General features: G+C 39.1%; 1 protein-coding gene across 1 annotated transcript; it reads right to left on the bottom strand.

Moving 5' to 3' along the window:
* Positions 1–705: 705 nt before the first annotated feature.
* LOC110732108 lies at positions 706–1,293 on the bottom strand. The gene has a single exon (XM_021912026.1). It carries the CDS (start codon positions 1,291–1,293, stop codon positions 706–708), a length of 588 nt encoding a protein of 195 aa, XP_021767718.1.
* Positions 1,294–20,499: the final 19,206 nt, after the last annotated feature.

The raw sequence follows: 20,499 nt of genomic DNA on the forward strand, positions 1-20,499 counted from the left end.
TAGATGCCCCAGAATCAAAAAGTAAGTAAGCAGGTTTTGAGTTCACGAGAAAAGTACCCGTCACAACGTTGGCATTAGAGTCAATCTCGCTCTAGTTCATGACATAAATTCTTCCATTACTGGTCCTACCATTGCCATTGTGGTTTCTTCCTCCGCTATTGTTGTTTTGACCATTCCCTCCTTGAGCATTGCCATTTTTGCCCTGAGAGTTGTTGTTGTTGAAACGGTTGCTGTAGTTTGAGTTCCTCCCATAACCACCTCCATTATTGCCATTATTGTTGCCTTGCCAATTCTGAGCCTGATTATTGCCATTCTGCTTCTTTGGGCACTCAAATTTCTTGTGACCAAACTCCCCACATTCAAAGCAAGTAAGAAAATCTCCATTGTAGTTGCGTCCTGGATGTCTCTTGTCACATTTACGGCATGGTCGATTGCGAGATCCTTGCTGATTCTGTTGTCCCTGGCCCCGGTGGTTATTGCTTCGATTGTTGTTGTTATGGCCTCCCTGCTAACCATTTCCACCATTCCCATTACTATTACCCTCGAGGCGTGGTCTCTTGTCATAACCTTGAGGGTTTAATGAACTCTCACCATTCCCTTTTCTCTTATGCCTATCCTTGACCTCTTGCTCACGTTTCAAAATCCTTTCGATATTACAAGCTCTATCATAGGCCTCCTTATAGGTAGAAGCAGTACCAACCCCAATCACCTTCTTTTGGATCCTAAAGTCAATCCATCTTCAAACTTCTGAGCTTTGGATCTCTCATCAGGCACTACATTGGGACAAAACCTAGCATACTCATTAAATTTCTCAGCATACTCCTGCACACTCATACCAGCTGTTTGGTTAAATCTACTAAACTCACTGTACTTCTGTCTCTTAACGTGTTCAGGAAAGAAACGACCCCTGATTGCTTTCTTAAAAGTCTCCCAGTTAAAATTCTGTTGAGCTCTTATAGTGGCTCCTTCATTTTCCCACCAAATATTAGCAGCCACACGTAAATAGAAAGTGGCTTGATCCACCTTCTGAGCATTAGGGGTACCAGCAGCACTACAAATATTGTCAAAGTCACGTACCCATTTCTCAACCGACATGGGATCTTCCTTCCCCATGTATAGTGGAGGTTTTAATGCAGTAAGTTTCTTAGCCATAGCAGCTTGAGGGTCATTGTCATTGTTGTTATGGTTGTTGTTGTTGTTATTTAGCTGGTTTTGCAACAACATTCCAAGGTTCTGGTTCATTTGCTCAAGAGCTCTTAACCTAGCAACAAGTTGTTCAGGAGTCTCAGCCATTTGTGTAATTCTTCTCCAACGAGACCTGGTGTAAACGTGGTAATTTTGCATATACAGTCTGCACAATTTAAACACTGGTGTTACCACCATGCACATTTTAACACGACTTATTTAGATCGTGTGAATTGCAGTTAAATCATCAAGAACATTATTTCATGTAACATATAATCACATATAGACAAGAATTAAGCGATTTATTAAATCTCAATAGCATTCATAGAGTCGGCAAAAATTGCAAACCAAATAAAGCATCAACTTAGCATTAGACAACAAATTCACACAGTATTTTTGTGATTTCGCTATCACCCACCAAGTCATTACTAGTCTTGACTAAAGTAAGCATAAGAAAATAAGAGCTTTGTTCTATATAGAAACAATAGATAGAAAAATGAAATGATTTTATTACGTTTAATTAATAATAATAAAATAGCAAATATGTTAATAAAAATTATTTTATTGTAAAAAACCAAAAGAGAATGAAAATCGTCCTTGAAATAAAATACTAGTACTAATGTAGGGAATATTTCAAGCATTTGACAAGAGCACATTAGGGCGCGCTTTAAGGCATATAAATGGGTGATTTTGGATGTATTTAGGCCCGTTTTGGTCGTTTATTGCCTTGTTACACTCGTTTCCTTCATATTACGTGCTTCACGGGTTTCGGTCTGTTTTTGGTGTGTTAACAGGTATAGTTGACCAAGTTATGTCGAGTCCCAAACCATTGGTGCGCAATCAGGCTATTATCTATCTTAGTCCACCAAGCTAAGATTTTTCTGCGGTTCTCAAGGCCTTGAAAGGCAAGTTAAGTAGCAGGCAAGGCAGAACAGTTCACAAATATGACACCTGTTCACTATTTTGCTCATAACTTTAGGTATACAAATGATATTGGAGTGATTCTAATTGCATTGGAAAGTAGACTTGAAGAGCTTTCCAACGATATATTGCACGCCTCAAACGGAGCTCTAGATAAGAAGTTGTGACTATTTTAAGAAGACCAAAGTGCCTGCAACCTTCCTGCCTATGCTTGCACGGCCGTGCCAGGCATTAGCACGGCCGTGCCAAATTCAGCACGGCCGTGCCATTTTCCAGATTCAGCACGGCCGTGCCAGGCATTAGCACGGCCGTGCCAAATTCAGCACGGCCGTGCCAGGCATTAGCACGGCCGTGCCAAAATTGAATATATTGCGGATCAGCTACTGCCATGCTTGCACGACCGTGCCACTTCTAGCACGGCCGTGCTGATTTACGAAGGGAAGCCTGCGCAATTGCTTTCTAAATTAAAACATATATATATATATATATATATATATATATATATATATATATATATATATATAACCTTATGGTGAGGGTTAAGAGGTGAGATTTAGAGACAGTTTTAGAGATAGTTTTTGAGAGCCTTTGTAGAGAGTTATTGGAGAACGTTCTTAGTATTAGAGATTCATTAGTTTTCTTAGAGATTATTCTAGCGATTTTAGTTTTCTTGGATTGATTTGAAGCAAGATTTGCGAAGATTCTTTGTATTATTCATTGATGGCAGATATCAAAGTTTTGAACTTTTCCATTGATTCGCATCAATACAATTGGTATTATTCATTCTTGTTTATTAATCAAGCTTTATTATTCCTTAATCAGAATTCATGTTTATATCTATTATGCTTTTGGAATTCATTATTGCTTTGATTATGAATATGTGTGAGTAGTCTCCTAGCTAGGGTTTCGGGATGAAACCTGGCCTAGGTAACCTATGTAATTGAGGATTGATTTTGATAAACGGATTGTGATTAAATTGATTATATGCGATTGCATGTTAATTCATTATAATAGGAGTAGCTAACCTAGAATCTTGAATTTGATTGCATGATATCCTTGATTTGAACAAGAGATTGTGAATTGAGTATTTCATTGTTGAATGTGGTTTGATTATGTATCGAGTAATGTTAAGTGCATGAGAAATCCAAGCTTAATATTGCCCGTTGTCTTCCTACCTCATGATATTGATCAGACATATAGTCTTTGCATATCCCGTTTGTCTATGTGATTCCTTGTTGCGTAGTAACCGATGGTTTGGTGAATTCCCGTCTTCCCTAGTGTCTTAGTTTATCTGGTTTATCCCATCTTATTAGTAGTATTTTAGAACACCATTTTCCATTGATTTCGAACTAGCTTAGGTTTAAGATTGATTTGCAATTACTCTCGTTCCTCGTGGACCGAACCTTTATTTGCCATTGTACTTGGTTATAGGGTGTTCGTATAAGTATTGTTTGATTGAGAGTTAGATTGTAGCGACCAATTTAACCCTCGTCAGCATTACCCCAAACTTGAACCCCACTGTGATCATACACTAAAGTACGGTGGCGTCCAAAGGGAAAGAAGATAGAGCAAAAGAGTCGCCAACAAGTTTTAGGAACATGTAAACCGTTCACGAGGTGAAGGTTACACCCCTTAACGATCCAGGAGATCGTCAACTCCAATAGGATTGGAACCATAACTGGTAGTCGGGGATGAAGGTACAAATCCAACCTAAAAGAGATTGAACCTGCCCTAATAATATGTCTCTACTTTATTCTGATCGTATTCATGTGCGCTTTCTGACTAACGTGCAATCAATAGGTTTACCCTAAACCTGTTTATCTATGTTGGTTGAATATTAATGCACAAACAAATCTATTATTGGCGATCACTTGAATTATAATCATATTAACCCAAACAAGATTATTAATTATCTTATTAAGCGTGATTACAAGTACAAATTCCCTTTAAACATGCATAAAAGGTGTGATCAAGCAATAACAATAAATATCAAGCAACATAATAATAATCATAACAATTATCATAATAAAAATAATCATATCAACGCTAAAGCATAATACTAGCAAGATCCTAGGCATGATACTAACAAGATTAATAACAAACCCTAGCATGTCACTAAGCAATGAAAATTAAAGCTTTAACCCTAACATGATACTAACATGAATATTAGAAAGAACAATAAAAGGCATCATAGAAATCATAATTGATCTAAGGAACTTATTCTTTACCCTAAACATGATACTAAGAAGATCAAAACGCCCTAACATGACACTAGGAATCATAATGACAACCTAGACATGATTTCTATATCATAATATCAACAAATCAATTAAAGCACTTACTTGGATGCCTCGTATCTCTTTCTAATAACAAAATACACGCGTTAGTAACTTCAGGGAAAATATAAAATTAAACAATTAATTTAAATAATTGAAATAGAGATTTGGGACCAAACCCTCAGAAATTAAAACCTTTCACGACTAGGGCAAAGGCAACTTCGAACTTGGCTAGGTGTTTCTAGATATTGTGAATGCGGAATTTTGTATGAAAAACCTAGTTTAGAAAAGAGAGAGAGAGTTATCAAGAGAATCTTGATGAGAGTTGGTGATTTTTTATGATTGAAAACGGAGGTTTTAGGAGGCTATTTATAGAGAAAATCAGCTGGATGGATAAAAAAAACGAATCAGAGTTTCGAAGAGAATAAAACAAATTGGCACCAGACTTTGGACTCTAGTGCCAGGCGCCAGGGCTAGTGCCAAATGCCAAGATTGGCACCAGGCGCTGGTCCTGTCCTCAGACACTAGAAAACAGTTTCCACGCGTTTTCTTAATTTGATAAAATTACGCCGTACAGGAGGGCAAAATTGTATTTTCCTTAAAAACACTTCTTTTATTCTGATTAAAACTCTAAATGGTCAACTAAAGTCAAATTATCAATGCTAATTAAATTAGGAAGGATAAACCAATATTAGGCCCTCCTTTAGATCATTGGGCCGCACAAAAATATCTAACCGGGCCTAGTTTAGTAATTTGGCCATAACTTCCTCATTATTCATCGGAATTGGGCTTATAATATATCGTTGGAAAACTCTTTTCGAACCCGACCCAACTACACTATTATTGGACCCTTGCCATGGACCAAATTAAACTGGATTGGCTTTTTTCTTAAAATAAGTTTTCAAAAACAGAGAGAAAGAAAAGAAATAAAAACTAACCGCAAAAAAAAATCTGTCACTTTTATTATTTGATGGAGGGTATCCGACTTTCTTCCCCAAAAAGAAAAAAAAGAAAAAAAAAAATTGGACTTACAACAAACTTAAAAAAAGTCTTAATAAAATCGTAAAAAGAAAAATCGAAATTAATATATGAAATTAATTTATAAGGGTATAAGAAGGGATAAAATCGTAAAGCCATTGTACAGGTTCGAATCATAGCCGAAAAAATGGGGTTTTTGAATAGCTTGCTGATAAGATATGTCAGCGCCACGTGGCGCCACGCGTTCTGCGTTGGCGCCACGCGTTCTGCGTTGGCGCCACGCGTTCTGCTGCTGGCGTTTGGCGCTAGACGACAGAATCGTCGTTTGGCGCTGGAGAGCGCTGACTCCAAATCCTTTCTGGATTAAAAATGTGTCGATGTTGTGTATAAATAGCCCTCTGGTCTGCCGATATTCTTCATAATTTCAGCTGATTAAACATAGTCTTAGCTTTTGAAAAAAAAAAATCTTGTCTTTAATTACTAAGAGTTTTACCAACTTCACTCATGAATGGTATCGGTCTTTAACTGCCAAAGAGAGAAAAGAATTAGACTATTTTCATATGGGGGGTATCTATGGTGTTAAGGGGTAGATCTTGATATAGACTTCATTCATACCGCCTTAGAATATTGGGATACATATACTCATTTTTTAGACTAGGGTGTGATGAAATTAGCCCTTTACCGGAAGAATTCGGTGCTATCTTAGGCTTCCCTGCATTAGATCTTGCAGTAATCCCTAGAATAAATGAATATTATTATAAATATTTTGAGCGCTTCTTTAATTTATGAGACAAAGATCTAACAAATATTGTAGAGAGTAGCATAGTTAATTTGAAAGAATTTGCACGCCATTACTTTGATAGACCTTATTCTGAATCTTTTCATGTTTACAGAATAAGGGATTTTCTCTTTTGCATGCTTAACCAATATCTTCTCACTAGTGGTAGAACTAACGAAGGCCAATCAATCATATTGTAGACATCTAAAAATGTCTCCACAAAACCAAACCTGATGATGAACCTTTCACCGCCACTATTGGTCGGGTTCAGTATTTAATCCCGAGAGTGCTTCAAAAAATCGTATTTAATTAAATTTAATATTTGAATAATCCATGGATCAGTCTTGATGTTTAGTCAAAGCATAATTCTATTTTTAATTTCAGCCCAAACCTTTTTATTATTTATTTTGGCCCAAACCTTTTATTTATTTTATTTACTTATTTATTTATATAATAAATCAGAAATGGCCCGAAATTATCAATCGGCACATAAAAATGCTAAACGAAATTAGGGTTTAAAATGAATTTAGACGGAAAAATGGACTACAGGCTCTCGCGTCACGGTAGTAGTCCACCGTGTCACGGGTATGTTTTCCGTCGACTGTGGGATATCCCGTGACACGGTGCCCCTGCTGTGACACGGAGCAATTTCGTGTCCTTTCCGCGTAAACCCGTCACGCGTTTTATTCCCCGTATTCTAAATATTGCCCCCGTCACATAGCTATCCACCGTGTCACGGGAACTTGTCCCGTCTAACGGTGGGTTTCCCCGTGTCACGGTGTCCTCTGCCGTATCGCAGTGCAATTTTTCAGGGTTTTTATCTTTTTAGAGTTCTGTGTGTTCCCTCAGCACATTTTTTCTATAAATACCCCTCATTTCTGATGTACGGGGCATCAATCAATTCTCTATTTTTCTCTCCTATATGCTCTAGCCTAAACACTAGCCTACCCTTCTTCTTTCAAAATTCCTTCTTCAAGCACTCCAAGGAGTCCATACTTTACTCGTGGTTCTGTTCTTAAGACAAGGCATAAAAGGTAGAATTGTTTGAAGGTTAGGCCCCAAATCAACTGTATTTAATTTAATTTAATTATCGTTTATTATTTCTATTATTTTTCTAACGATTTTATATTGTTGGATTTATTGTTAAATTGCTTCCAATATTAATGTTTATTCTATTATATTTGTTATGATCACTATATTGCATGTTTAAAGGGAATATGTAATTGAAAATCACGCCTAATAAGATAATTTGGACAACCGGTTTAGGTTCCTTTTTAATCTTGTTGTATAATCGAAGTGATCACAAATATTTTAGAATTATGTGTTGCATTAATATTAAACCAATTTAGCATAATAATAGATTGGAGTAAATTGAATCTTTGTTTGTATGCCTTTGAGATCGCAGGAATCACTTTTCACAATAAGAATCGAGTAGAGGCCAATACGGGCGAATGTGACTCCATGACTCACTTCGTACCAACATCCCCGATCCTCCTTTCGTGGTTCTGAACCATATGGAGTTAGTAATCTCATGGATTATTAATGGGGTGTAACCTTCACAGTCAATCGTTGTTGCCTATCGTTGTCCCTTAATCGTGGTTGCCTTTTATGATCCGTGAACGGTTTACAAGTTCCCTAAAAACTTGTTGGCGGCTCCTAAATTTGCTTTGTCCCTAATCGTATTGTCAATTCCCACTTCCTATGAATGTCAAGCATATTCACACATGCTTTAACGTAGGCGCACTTCGAGCGACGCCTACAATTTGGCGACTCCACTAGGGAGGATTCTTGGTTATTTTTCGATTTGAGTGATCGGTATTTAATTAAGATGAGTACACGAGACTTGAAAGATTCTTGAAAAATGATTAATTTGGCATTTTTGCATAAGCATAAACGTTTTAATGTCGCATTTAGGTCTGTCCTATAAGAAAAATTGAATAACTTGATTGCGTACGAAGGAAAACAGGGCACCAGTCAGATTTTCTAACTGCCGTGTCACGACAGAATCTGTCGTGTCACAGTGCAGTACGCCGTCTGACGGTGTGCAGCACCATGGAACGGTGATATATGTCGTGTCACGGCAGTCCTAAAATCAGTCTGGCGGCTTGTTCTCTCTTCACACAGTCAATTTCCTTCGATTTTTCTAAAAAAACGTGTGTGTTCTACATGCGTCTTAGCCCCGAGGGATTTAAGCTCTATCAACCCAAAAACGCTCATGGCAATAAGGGTTCATCCAAGTTATTAAATCCACCCAAACCATGGAGTCAAGTTCGATTTCATCACGAACACGAAAATAAAACAACAATCATTGAAGATAGAGAAACAGTTAATATTTCCAATGATACGACTATCAAAGAAGTAAAAATTGGACTAATACTAAGTCAAGACAAACACAAAGAGCTAATTAACTTGCTTAGTGAATTTGTTGATGTATTTGCTTGGTCGTACCAAGATATGCCAGGAATTGACAGGGATATAGCTCAGCATACAATACCGCTCATTCTAGGTATGAAGCCTGTCAAACAAAAGTTGCGCCGTATGAAACTGAATGTGGCTCTCAAAATCAAAGAAGAAATCAGAAAGCATTTGGCTGCAGGTTTCATCAAATTATACAAGTATCCAGAATGGATAGAAAATGTGGTTCCAGTTCCGAAGAAGGATGAAAGGGTCAGAATGTGTGTTGATTACAGGGATCTCAATAAAGCAAGCCCGAAAGGATAGGTTCCCTCTACCTCACATTGACATTTTGGTTGATAACACAACAAACCATACACTCCTATCGTACATGGATGGCTACACCGGATATAATCAAGTATTAATAGCCGAGGAAGACATGGAGAAAACCACATTCATCACATAATGGGGTACATATTGCTATACGGTAATGCCATTCGGGTTGAAAAACGCAGGTTCCCCCCTACTAAAGAGCAGCCACAGCATTGTTACATTATATGATGCACATAGAGGTGGAGGTCTATGTTGATGATACGATCGTCAAGTCAAAAGGTTTCCCAGGCCACATCATTGCACTTCGCAAATTTTTGAAAGACTCCGCAAGTATAACATGAGATTAGATCCAGCAAAGTGCGCATTCAGAGTCACTTTAGGAAAACTACTTGGATATATGATCAGTTCTTGAGGGATTAAAATAGATACCACAAAAGTCAAAGCGATCATGGCCATGCCACCACCTAAGAATGAGAAAGAAATTCGAGGCTTCATTGGAAGACTGCAATATATAAGTAGGTTCATATCAAAACTCACGGCGATATGTGAACCTATATTTAAGTAGCTTTAGAAAAATGTCCCAGTCACATAGGATGATGACTGGCAAAAAGCTTTTAACAAAATCAAAGAGTACCTGGAAAACCTACCCGTGCTAGCACCAACAATGCCTGACTTTTCTCTTCGATTCTACCTTACGGTCACAAGAGAAACGATGGGGGCAATTCTAGCACAAGAGATAGAAAGAAAGGAAAATGCAACTTACTATTTGAGCAAGAAGCTTCAAGGATATGAGACACGATACACACCGCTTGAAAAGTTGTGTCTCGCACTTATGTGGGCCACACATAAATTAAAACATTACATGCTCACTCATACAGTGTATGTCGTGTCCAAGCTGGATCCTCTCAAGTACTTGTTCGAAAAAGCAACACTCAATGGCAGATTATCACGGTGGATAGTCAACCTTGCTCAGTTTGACTTGAAATTTGTACCACAAAAATCCATCAAAGGTTCTTCGGTTTCCGAATTCTTAGCAGATTTTTCGCTAGAAGAAGTTGAGAAAGAAGAAGATGAGTACGATTTCCCTGACGAAGATTTACTCATGACCGAAGATGATAGCTGGACTCTCTACTTTGACGGAGTTTCAAACCAAAAAGGTTATGGTGTAGGGGTCTTGCTCGTATCACCCAATGAAGAGCATATCCCAATTTCCATGAAGCTCGACTTTGATGTCACCAACAATGCCGCAGAGTACGAGGCATGCATCTTGGGATTAGAAACAGCTGTGGCCTTGGGAATTAAGAAGCTTAGAATCTATGGTGATTCATCACTAATTATTAACCAAATCTCCAAGAAATGGAAGGTGAGAAGTGAAAGTCTTGCTACGTATCAAGCTCATCTGGAAACTCTCACGGAGCAACTAGATGAAGTGGAATATACGTACTTACTTAGAGAAGAAAACCAGTTGCCGACACACTGGCTAAATTAGCATTAATTATGCGTATTCTAACAAACACAATTAGAATGCCATTGAATATAGAAAGAAGATATGAGTCGGCTTATGTTCACGCACTTGATGATGAACAAGAAGCACAAGAAGAAGATGAAGAACCATGGTATACAAATATCCTTAATTATGTGACAAAGGAAGAATACCCTCCTAATATTGATAAAAGGGCACACCGTGCTTTGAGGCTCCTGGCCTCACAGTATGTGCTCATCAGGGGAGAACTCCAAAAGAGGACTGCACTAGGGAGAAATCTCTTATGCATAGCCAAGAAAGAAACACACAAAACCATGGAAAACCTTCATGTTGGGATATGTGGAACGCATGTGAATGCTAAGATGTTAGTCCAGAAGTTTCAACGACAAGGTTATTATTGGACTACCAAGGAGAGAGATTGTCACGAATACGTCAAGAAATGTATGAAATATCAAGTCTATGCAAATTTACAGCACGTTCCACATTCGCTTCTCTACACATATATTTCTCCATGGCCTTTCTCTGCTTGGGGTATCGACATAATTGGAAAAATAACGCCACCAAGACAAGGGGGGCATGAATTCATCCTCGTAGCAATCGACTATTTCACCAAATGGGTTGAAGCTGCCTCATATGCTAAATTAACAACAAAACATGTAGCTTAATTCATTGAGAAAAATATCATATGCCGCTATGGGGTACCTCATGAGATGATCAGTGATAATGGGACGCATTTCCAAGCCGAGTGCGCAGACCTATTAAAGAAATATCATATCAACCATCACAGATCATCACCCTAGAGACCACTGCGGTCGAATCGGCCAACAAAAATGTGAAAACTATCATCGAAAAGATGACGGAAAATTACAAAGATTGGTTAAGTAAGCTACATTTCGCCCTTTTGGGTTATCGAACCTCTGCTCGTACATCAACAGGGGCTACCCCTTTCTCTTTGGTCTATGGACTTGAAGCTGTAAAACCAATAGAGCTCAAAATCCCTTCTCTCCGAATCGCGTTGGAAAGCCAACTACATGAAGTAGACTGGATTAGAGCAAGATTTGATGAACTGGTCTTACTTGACGAAAAAACGCTTGGTAGCTTTGCATCATGTGCAAACCTACCAACAGCGTATGGCACGACATTTCAATAAAAAAGTCTAGACTAGGAACATCAAGGAAGGTGACTTGGTGCTTAAGGCACTTCGAAAAAATGTGTTGGATCCAAGAGGAAAATTTAGACCAAACTGGTCAGGTCCGTACATTGTTAAATCCATTTTGTCTGGCGGAGCGGCACAATTGGTAGATATGGATGGTAACGGTTTCCACAATTTAATCAACTTGGATCAACTCAAGAAATTTTATGCCTAGTTGCATGGGTTCATGACCCGATATAGCTACGTTTGGCCTGATTCTTTTTAAGGATACATAGGCAGGCCCTCAAGGGGGCCCGTCCACTTAAAAAAAATAAAATCCTTCCTCCGTCAATCAAGTAACACACAAAACAACAAAATGGAGCTAAAGCAAGAAAAATCATACATTGCGCCAGTTCAACACCCACCGCGACACGTCAGCTTACAATGTCAAACGACAACTTCCATCGTGCCACGGTGGAATTGCATCAAAAAAGATATTGCCGCGCCACGAGGAAATCCACCGTGTCACGGAAGTTTCCACCGTGGCACGGTGGAATTATAGCAAAAAAAAAAACAAAAAAAATCTGCTGCGCCATAGGGAGTTCCAACGTGTCACGGTAGTTTCCACCGTGGCACAGTGGATTTCCAAAAAAAAAAGGAATCAAACTTTGTGAATTATTCTGTAGCGCCGAATTTGCGAATTCTATTATTTGTTCAATGTTTGTTATTCTTCCATTGCGTCCGACTTCTTGACTCGGATATATAAAATAAAATAAAAAAAAAGTCATTGTAATTTTTATTTAAGGCGAAAAAAATATGCTATTATTATTGAAATAAATATGACTACAATTATTGGTTTCATGCGCCTTATTTTAAAAATAAAAATCATACAAGCAAAGCAATATTGATCTAATCCTTCTTCACTTTAGGAACCTCCTTCTCTTTTTCAACTAGGTCGGCCTTTACCATTAATGTGTCTTTTGTAGCCCGAACCGTCACACCCCTAGTCGAACTTTCACCCCTTTCACCTTTCTTAGAATTCTTTGATTGCTTCTCTCTATAAACCATTTTCTCCTTACCCTTTCCTTTCACATAATTCTTCTTTTTAGGCATTATAGGAGTCTTAAACTCAATTCCTTGTGTTCTCGGACCTAGACGATCTTTAGGAGGCGCCTTCTTACTTCTAAGACGTCCCTTCACATCAAAGTTGCGTGATCCGACTCGATCCCTTCTACTTCTAGGATTCAACCATGCCTTATATGCACTAGATAAGGGAGGAGGAGCTTAGTTACTTGCAAAAACGGTCAACAAAGGTCTTCTAATCCAATAAGCCTCGTACTTGTGAACGTTACTTTCATGCAACGATACTTCATGAGGACTATCGTGATAGCGTGGAACTACTTGTTCAAGTCCATATTGTCGCATCAATCGAGAAGGACAATAAAAAGTCATCTTCAAAATACTAGGAATGCGACAATACAGAGTATCATTTGTGCCAACCATCCTAGTAAGCCTCCACCAAGGCACCACCCAACGAATGAAAAATTCTCTCTTTGCAAAGAAATTCTTCCAATCTTCATACGACATGTTCATAGAGTAATTCTTCTTCCTGCGGACTAGATCGTTGGGACCATATTTTTCATTATCGTCGGGGGCTTCACAAAGTTCTAAACGCTCCATCAACCAAATATGCAAAATTAAAAAAATCAGTCGAATAATTTTTTTTTCTTTTTTAAAAAAAAATTGCAGAAACCCACCGTGACACAGCAGAATGCACCGTGTCACGGCATAGGTCCACCGTTACACGGTGCCTGTTTTGCGTCACGGGGGCTACTCAAAGAGTGTTTTTACCTGCAACAGTACTAGAGAGCCCTTCCTGAAGGCTTTCCGGTATGTAGGCACGTAGGCATAGGAGATCTCCCAGATTCAACATGTTCAAGCATAGACGCTAAACAAGCATGTCCTACCCTATCGTTTGCAAATAAAATCTTGCTAAACATGAAAAAAAATATAAGCCCTTCTATGGTATACATGATAAGACTTAGAGACAGGGCGATTGAAATACAAATTTGCAAGTTTTTCTAAATCTACCTCATTGCCACACACAATTTTATTTAAATCTGGATCTGTCAGATTAAGATGGCGTTCAAAGTCCTGGTAATAATACTCACATAGGGTAGGCATGGCAATGAGATTTATGGCAGGAAACCCAAAGATGGGACCGAATTGCTCCGGCAGGGGACATATTTCATCGTAATCAAATTTAAAACAATGTGTTTCTGGACTCCAATAGTCTAAAGCTGCCCTAAGAAAATCATGTTCAATCGCTACATGTCTCAAAGCTAATAAGCCTCTGACATGAAACAATTCCAGCTCTCTTTTTTCAGCATTGGTCAAAGAATAAGACTAGTTGCGCAATGTATTATCAAAATTCTGAGACATTATTATTGAAATATGAAATTCTAATTATTTTATGCTTCGTAATTATGCATATCACGAATATACATGTCCTATTTTATAGCAAAAACGCTTGAAAATACTCAAAATCTATCTTTCTATACGCGCAAACCACACCCTTGCAGAATACGCGCACCATGACACGGGAATTTCCATCGTGTCACGGGAATTTATGCTGTGACACGGAAGCCTTTTTCCGTGACACGAAGTACGGTGTCGTCGCAGTGCCCACACGTTTTCATGTTTTTTATCCTTCACCTATTTTTATCCGGATTTTTATTGTTTTGTATTCACCGTTTATCTTTTAATTCTGTTTTTTTGGGAGGTCACATTCCTAATAAAATTCTCCATCTTTTTTTTTTATTTTTTTATCTTTATTATTATTACTTTATTCTTATTTCTATTTATCTTTATTATTTATTATTTTATTTTATTATTTATTATTTTATTTTATTATTTATTATTTTATTTTATTATTTATTATTTTATTTTATTATTTATTATAACTTTATTCTTATTTTATTTTTTCTTTTGGGTAAGTTGTAAAATTTGTCCCATTTCCATGCTTATTTTTATTTGTCCTTCTTATTTTTGGAGGAGTTGTAAAACTTGTCCCTTTTTTTTTTTTCTTTTTTCTTTTAGGGAAGGTCGGTACCCTCCAACTTACGTTTTTTTTTACAATGAGTCTCAAGCACACACTAATACACACTAATAAATGCATAAACTGTGAATAATGTACAAAGTGAATCATGATGCATAAGCAGTGTCAAGTGTCATCAACCAAAGTATAAATAAAGACGCTCGGTCAAAAATCTGTAGAACTAGAAAAGTGAGGATCAGTGTCATCTCCAGCCTGTGAATACGGGAGCGGTGAACCAAAAAGTCCCGCCATCATTTTAGTACGAGGAGTAGTATCCCTACTAGTCCTTGTAGCTCCAGTAGTAGTCAAGCTCAAAGAAAGACCCGTCCAACAGGCGAACGACGTAGACTGACTCCAAGTAGGAAGCGTCGGTGGAGGCATTGTCCTAGACACTGGAACTGAAAACAAGCCAGGCACCGGTGGAGGAAGCGCCCTAGATAATGGAGATGAGTATAAACCCTGATCCACATGAGTAATGACTGGTCTGAACTTAGGTTGTGAAGAATGTGAAGATGAATGCCGCTGCCACTGACCCTGAAAGTGCTGGAATGGCTGGGAAGGCTGAGGCTGCTGCCATTGAGCCTCCTGAAACGACCGAGAAAGCTGAGGCTTCTGCTGAGACTGAGAATGCCGACGAACCTCAGGAGATTCTCTACCATGACTAGGCCCCCCTCGTCCGAGTCTCTATGCCTCGAGCGCGAGTGGGACCTCCGTCACTCCTGAAAGACACAAAATCAAAAGATGTCAATGATGTAAGATAAAACAAATGGACAAAATCAAAAGTGAACATACCTTAAGAACATCGCCAGAAACGCCCCGACAACTCGTACCACGCCGAAGCTTGATGATGCAGTACTTCAAAGTGTCAACTAGCTTCATGAATCCCATCATCTCCGGGTGAGTAGGCTGAGAACAAAGCAAAGAAAAATCAGTAACAAGCGGTATTAAAAAGGATGAATAATGTGTCAAAAAGCTTACCGGCTCAAACACATCAGGCAAAGACTCCTACGCCTGTATGAAACCCTCTAGCACGTCAGCAATATGGTCCTCAGTAAAACCGATCGGCCCCGGGTAGCGGACGGATTGAGGCGGGACCTCAATCTTCCCCACACGGCGAACAATCGTCTAAAAATACGATCAAATAATCAGGTTATTCGACGGTTTAAACAGAGACTAGAAACAAAATTCTCAAACGAAATCATTCCTCAGGAAGACGAGGTGGAGGAGCCAAATAGGGAAGTAAGTCCTGCGAATAATGGCCCTTCATACGCACAATCTCCTGCCAAGGAAAAGTGTAGCGCTCTCCCCTGTTTATCAACTCCCTAAGCAAGCGTGAGTCCAGCATCGACTCCGGCGGAGGCAAGGGCACCACAAAGCGATCATCACTGTGCTGACGAACAACACGCTCCCCAAGATACCAAACAAAGCGTCCAGTACCACAAAAACAGTACGGTATGCCGAAAGCTGCAAGCCTAGGGAAGATTAGTCATCTCAGCTAGGCCGATACTGGATATCAATAGCAACCTGAAAACCATAAAATGTTGCAATAAAACGCCGAAAATAACGTCAAGGTAGAGAATAACAGGCTACAAAATCAATTCTTACACTAACAGAAGAGGTGCCTCGGCGTAGCAGCTCGCGTAGCGTATTGACAGACTCCACTCGTGACTCGCCTCGGTCATGCCAGCTAGCTCCGACAGGGAAGTTATGGACCTCTCCACAACGCCGTCGAGTGGCCAATCCGGGAAAGTACTCATAGAACCATAGCTGCAATGAATAGTAGTCCCTAAGCACATAAGTCAAACGGATTAAAATAAAACAAGAAGAGGAAAGATCGTCACCTCTACGACTCTCCATAAATTGTAGGCAGTGACAGGGGCCTGGTCATTTAGCTACCTACAACCCTGACGTAGCGACAAGAGAAGATCGGCATATCCAAGGCTGGCCCAACTAAAAGATCCTATCTCACTAATCCTTACCAAAGAAGGAAGGTAGCAAACGAGCGCACGCGTACGCAAACTCCTATCAGGAGAAAGAGTCATGGAAATGAGAATCAAAATGAAGATTCGCACTCACTACTCAGGTGATGTCTCATCCATGTCAAAGACACGGGCTAGAATAGAAGCCAACTCTGATCGCCCGCTTTTAGGACCACCTCGAGGCACCGGTTGAGTCTTGATGTGCTGAATGACATGACCTAACAAATCTGCTACCTTGGCCGCCCCCCAACTAAGGTCAGAAAATTGCCAAACGACCCGATCGGTGAAGCGTAGACCGTTGATCATTGTAAAATCCAAAGGGGTCACTGTCATCTCCCCCTAATCAAGGTGAAAAGTGTTGGTAGTATCCCAAAAATACTCAAACAACGCGCGAACAACTATCGGGCCACAACCCCGGAGGCTGCGAAACCCTACGATCGCTGAATAAAAGTCTACTAAACCAGCAGATTCCCACAAGGCGTTCATAACAAGATCCCTCGTGATAATCCCATGAAGTCGAGGAACCAAATCTCCAGCTTCGGATCTATGATGGCGAAGCGTGCCATCGACTATGCCCGCAAGTGGACGGTGAGAAACGTGGTTCTCACGGCAGAAAACCAACTCATCTGGCGATCACGGAGGTGGAACCCACCTGCCTCTACTCGAAGAAGGGCGAGGCTCGGTCTCTAGGGCATCATCGTCCATGCCCTCTAGAACTGTGGGAGTGTCCTCCCGAAAAGCGTGACAGCGGCCACGAGTGGAAAGATCGCGATCCCGTTGTGTAGGCATGCTATTACAAAAATAAAAGTCTAAATGCTTAGCATCATTTCCTAAGTTATTAAGTTATTTATTCAAAAGCGGCTTAATAGTTACCTTAAGTGGCATTTTCTATTATACGCAAAATTTTTACCTCAAGGCTAAAAATTAGCAAAATAATGGAATTATTTCTAGTATTTAGTTTCTCCATGACGAACTAATACTATGTTCTCCTAATTGCATGATACTATGTTCTTCATGACAATGTAGTACATACACAAAACAAAACATGTTTCAAAATTGCACAAGAACGATAAATTGGCACATCATGGCATATTTTACAAAATCTACAACCAATATATCATCATTTTAAGTGCAAAAGAACAACATGAAAACCATTTCACACAAGTAGTACCAAAAATGGTGATTTGCTCAATTTCTCACCAAAACCCACAAACTTGGTCTCAAATTTCTCACAAACACACATACATCCATATACAAGTCAATTCATTGCAAGAATTTTGACATGGAAGCTTAAAATTAAAAACCCCCAATTTGATTTTTTAGGGTTTCAAGAAAATATGGAATTCACAATAAATTTTGAGACAAAGCAAAGGAAACTTACATAGATCCTTGTGAGAAATAAAAAATGAGGAAGTTAGCAAAAAATTGGAGTGAATTTGGTGGAAATTTGAGCTAAAAAAGCTCAAAAAATCGAAACAAGGCAGCAGCAACCACCGTGACACGGTGGCTAAAAACTGCGGCACGATGAACGTTTCCCGGTGTGACGGTGACTCTAGGATGGTGGCGGAGCTCCAACAGCAGCAACAACAACAGTAGAACTCAGGCAGAAGCAGCGAAGATGAAAATAAGGGGCTCTTGCGCACCGTGTCATGGTGACTAGAGCTGCGTCACAGTGATGGCTGACAGTGCGCCGGTGCTGGGCTTCGTGGCACGGTGGCTGGGGACGCCAAAATGAAAAAAAAAAAAAAAATTTAGAAGAAAAGATGAGAACAGAAGAATGAAAATGGTGAATAAGAAATCAGAAAATGGAGAAGGAAGCAACAACTTTAAAGCCAAAAAAAATAGCCGTTATCTTCCTCCGTCCCGTTCCACGTACCCCGTTACCAGGTAACAGTAAAATTTCAAAAACCAAAAAAAAAAGAAGATGAAAATCCCACGTCACGGGCAATCCCCACCGTCTGACGGGGACAGGCACCGTGTCGTGGGGAACATCCACGTGGCACAATGTCTTTTTATTTTTTTTTTATTTTTTTTTCTGCGCACTTCTTTTGACCTTTTGGAAAATACTCTAGCATCTTTAACCAAGTTGGAGCAATTTTTCGCAACTTTTGGTCAGTTATTTTCTCACTAGGATTCCGCGGAAATTTTTTAATTAGTATTTAAAAGGTGTCAAAATTAGCGACTTACTCCGAACAAGCATTATGGTTGTATTTTCGACACTTTAAGTGCCTAATATAGTCGGATAGTCAACTTGAAGGTAAATCATCTGCGGCCCAAGTTCGGGGAAAATCGAACTATCATGCACTTGCAAATTTCAGCAATTATATCAGTTGTCAGTTTTCCTCAGGCATGAAAAAAATTATGGGTGGATTTTTCTTCAAGTATAGAAAACCGCCAAGTCGGTAGTCGGTTTTCCTCAGGCATGGAAAACATTATCGGTGGATTTCTCTTAAAGTATAGAAAACCGCCAAGTCGGTTTTCCTTAAGCATGGAAAGTGTTGTCGGTTGATTTTTCTTCAAGTATAGAAAACCGGCAAGTCGGCTTTCCTCAAGCATGGAAGGCATTATTAGTGGATTTCTTCAAGCATAGAATGACACCAAAATCATACGTTGACTTTCCTGAGGCATGGAAAGTATCCACCGGTAGGTTTCTTCAGGCTTAGAAAGCTACCAAATTAGGGTTTATAATGAATTTAGACGGAAAAATGGACTGTAGGCTCCCGCGTCACGGTAGTAGTTCACCGTGTCACGGGTATGGTTTCCGTCTGATGGTGGGATTTCCAGTGACACGGTGCCCCTGCTGTGACATGGAGCAATTCCGTGTCCTTTTTGCGTAAACCCTTCACGTGTTTTATTCCCCGTATTCTAAATATTGTCTGCGCCACATAGCTATCCACCGTGTCACGGGAACTTGTCCCGTCTGACGGTGGGTTTCCCCGTGTCACGATGCCCTCTACCGTGTCGCGGTGCAGTTTTTTAGGGTTTTTATCTTTTTAGGGTTCTGTGTGTTCCCTCATCACATTTTTTCTATAAATACCCCCTCATTTCTGATGTACGAGGTATCAATTAATTCTCTAATTTTCTCTCCTCTATGGTCTAACCTAAACTCTAGCCTACCCTTCTTCTTTCAAAATTCCTTCTTCAAGCACTCTAAGGAGTCCATACTTTACTCGTGGTTCTGTCCTTAAGCTAAGGTGTGAAAGGTAGAATTGTTTGAGGGTTTGACCCCAAATCAACTCTATTTTATTTAATTTAATTATCGTTTTATTATTATTATTTCCTTGAAGTTACTAACTCATTTATTATTTTATAGTTGCAAGCAAACAGAATACTACAAGAAAATTGGCTTTTCGTAGCGATTGTACATTCGCTACAATATGCAAGTATGTTTGTGAAATAATTAATTAAATCGTATCATTTTACAATCGCCATGGTTTTCCCATATAAAATCGATACGGAAAACATAATAATACATATCTACACTAATTTTGCACATTTATAAAATTATGAGAAATCATATCATTTACAATCGCCACTAAATCCCAAAAATCGATACAAAAATCGTTTTCTACACTAGATATATAAATATTGTTTGACAAAGAATACATAAATATGTCATAGTTTATTGGTGAAACATTTAATATAAGAGTTTGAGGTTGCATGTTCGAATCTCGTAAAGATCATATGTATGATTTTTTTTTTGAAGAAAATGAGTTCAACATTTATAGCGATTATAATCGCTACTATAATCACCACGATTGGATGTAGTTTTTCGTATCGATTATTGAGCCCAACCCCAGCGATATTGAAAACCACTACTAAAGGCGAAGGCAACGGGGGATATTGTATCCAATCACCATTTGTTGGGAAAGCTTTTTGTTGCAATTACAATTGATGCTAAAGGTTAAAATAATCGCTACAAAAGGTTATTTTCTTATAATCA

Source organism: Chenopodium quinoa, unplaced genomic scaffold, assembly GCF_001683475.1.
Source record: "Chenopodium quinoa cultivar QQ74 unplaced genomic scaffold, ASM168347v1, whole genome shotgun sequence".
NCBI lineage: Eukaryota > Viridiplantae > Streptophyta > Magnoliopsida > Caryophyllales > Amaranthaceae > Chenopodium > Chenopodium quinoa.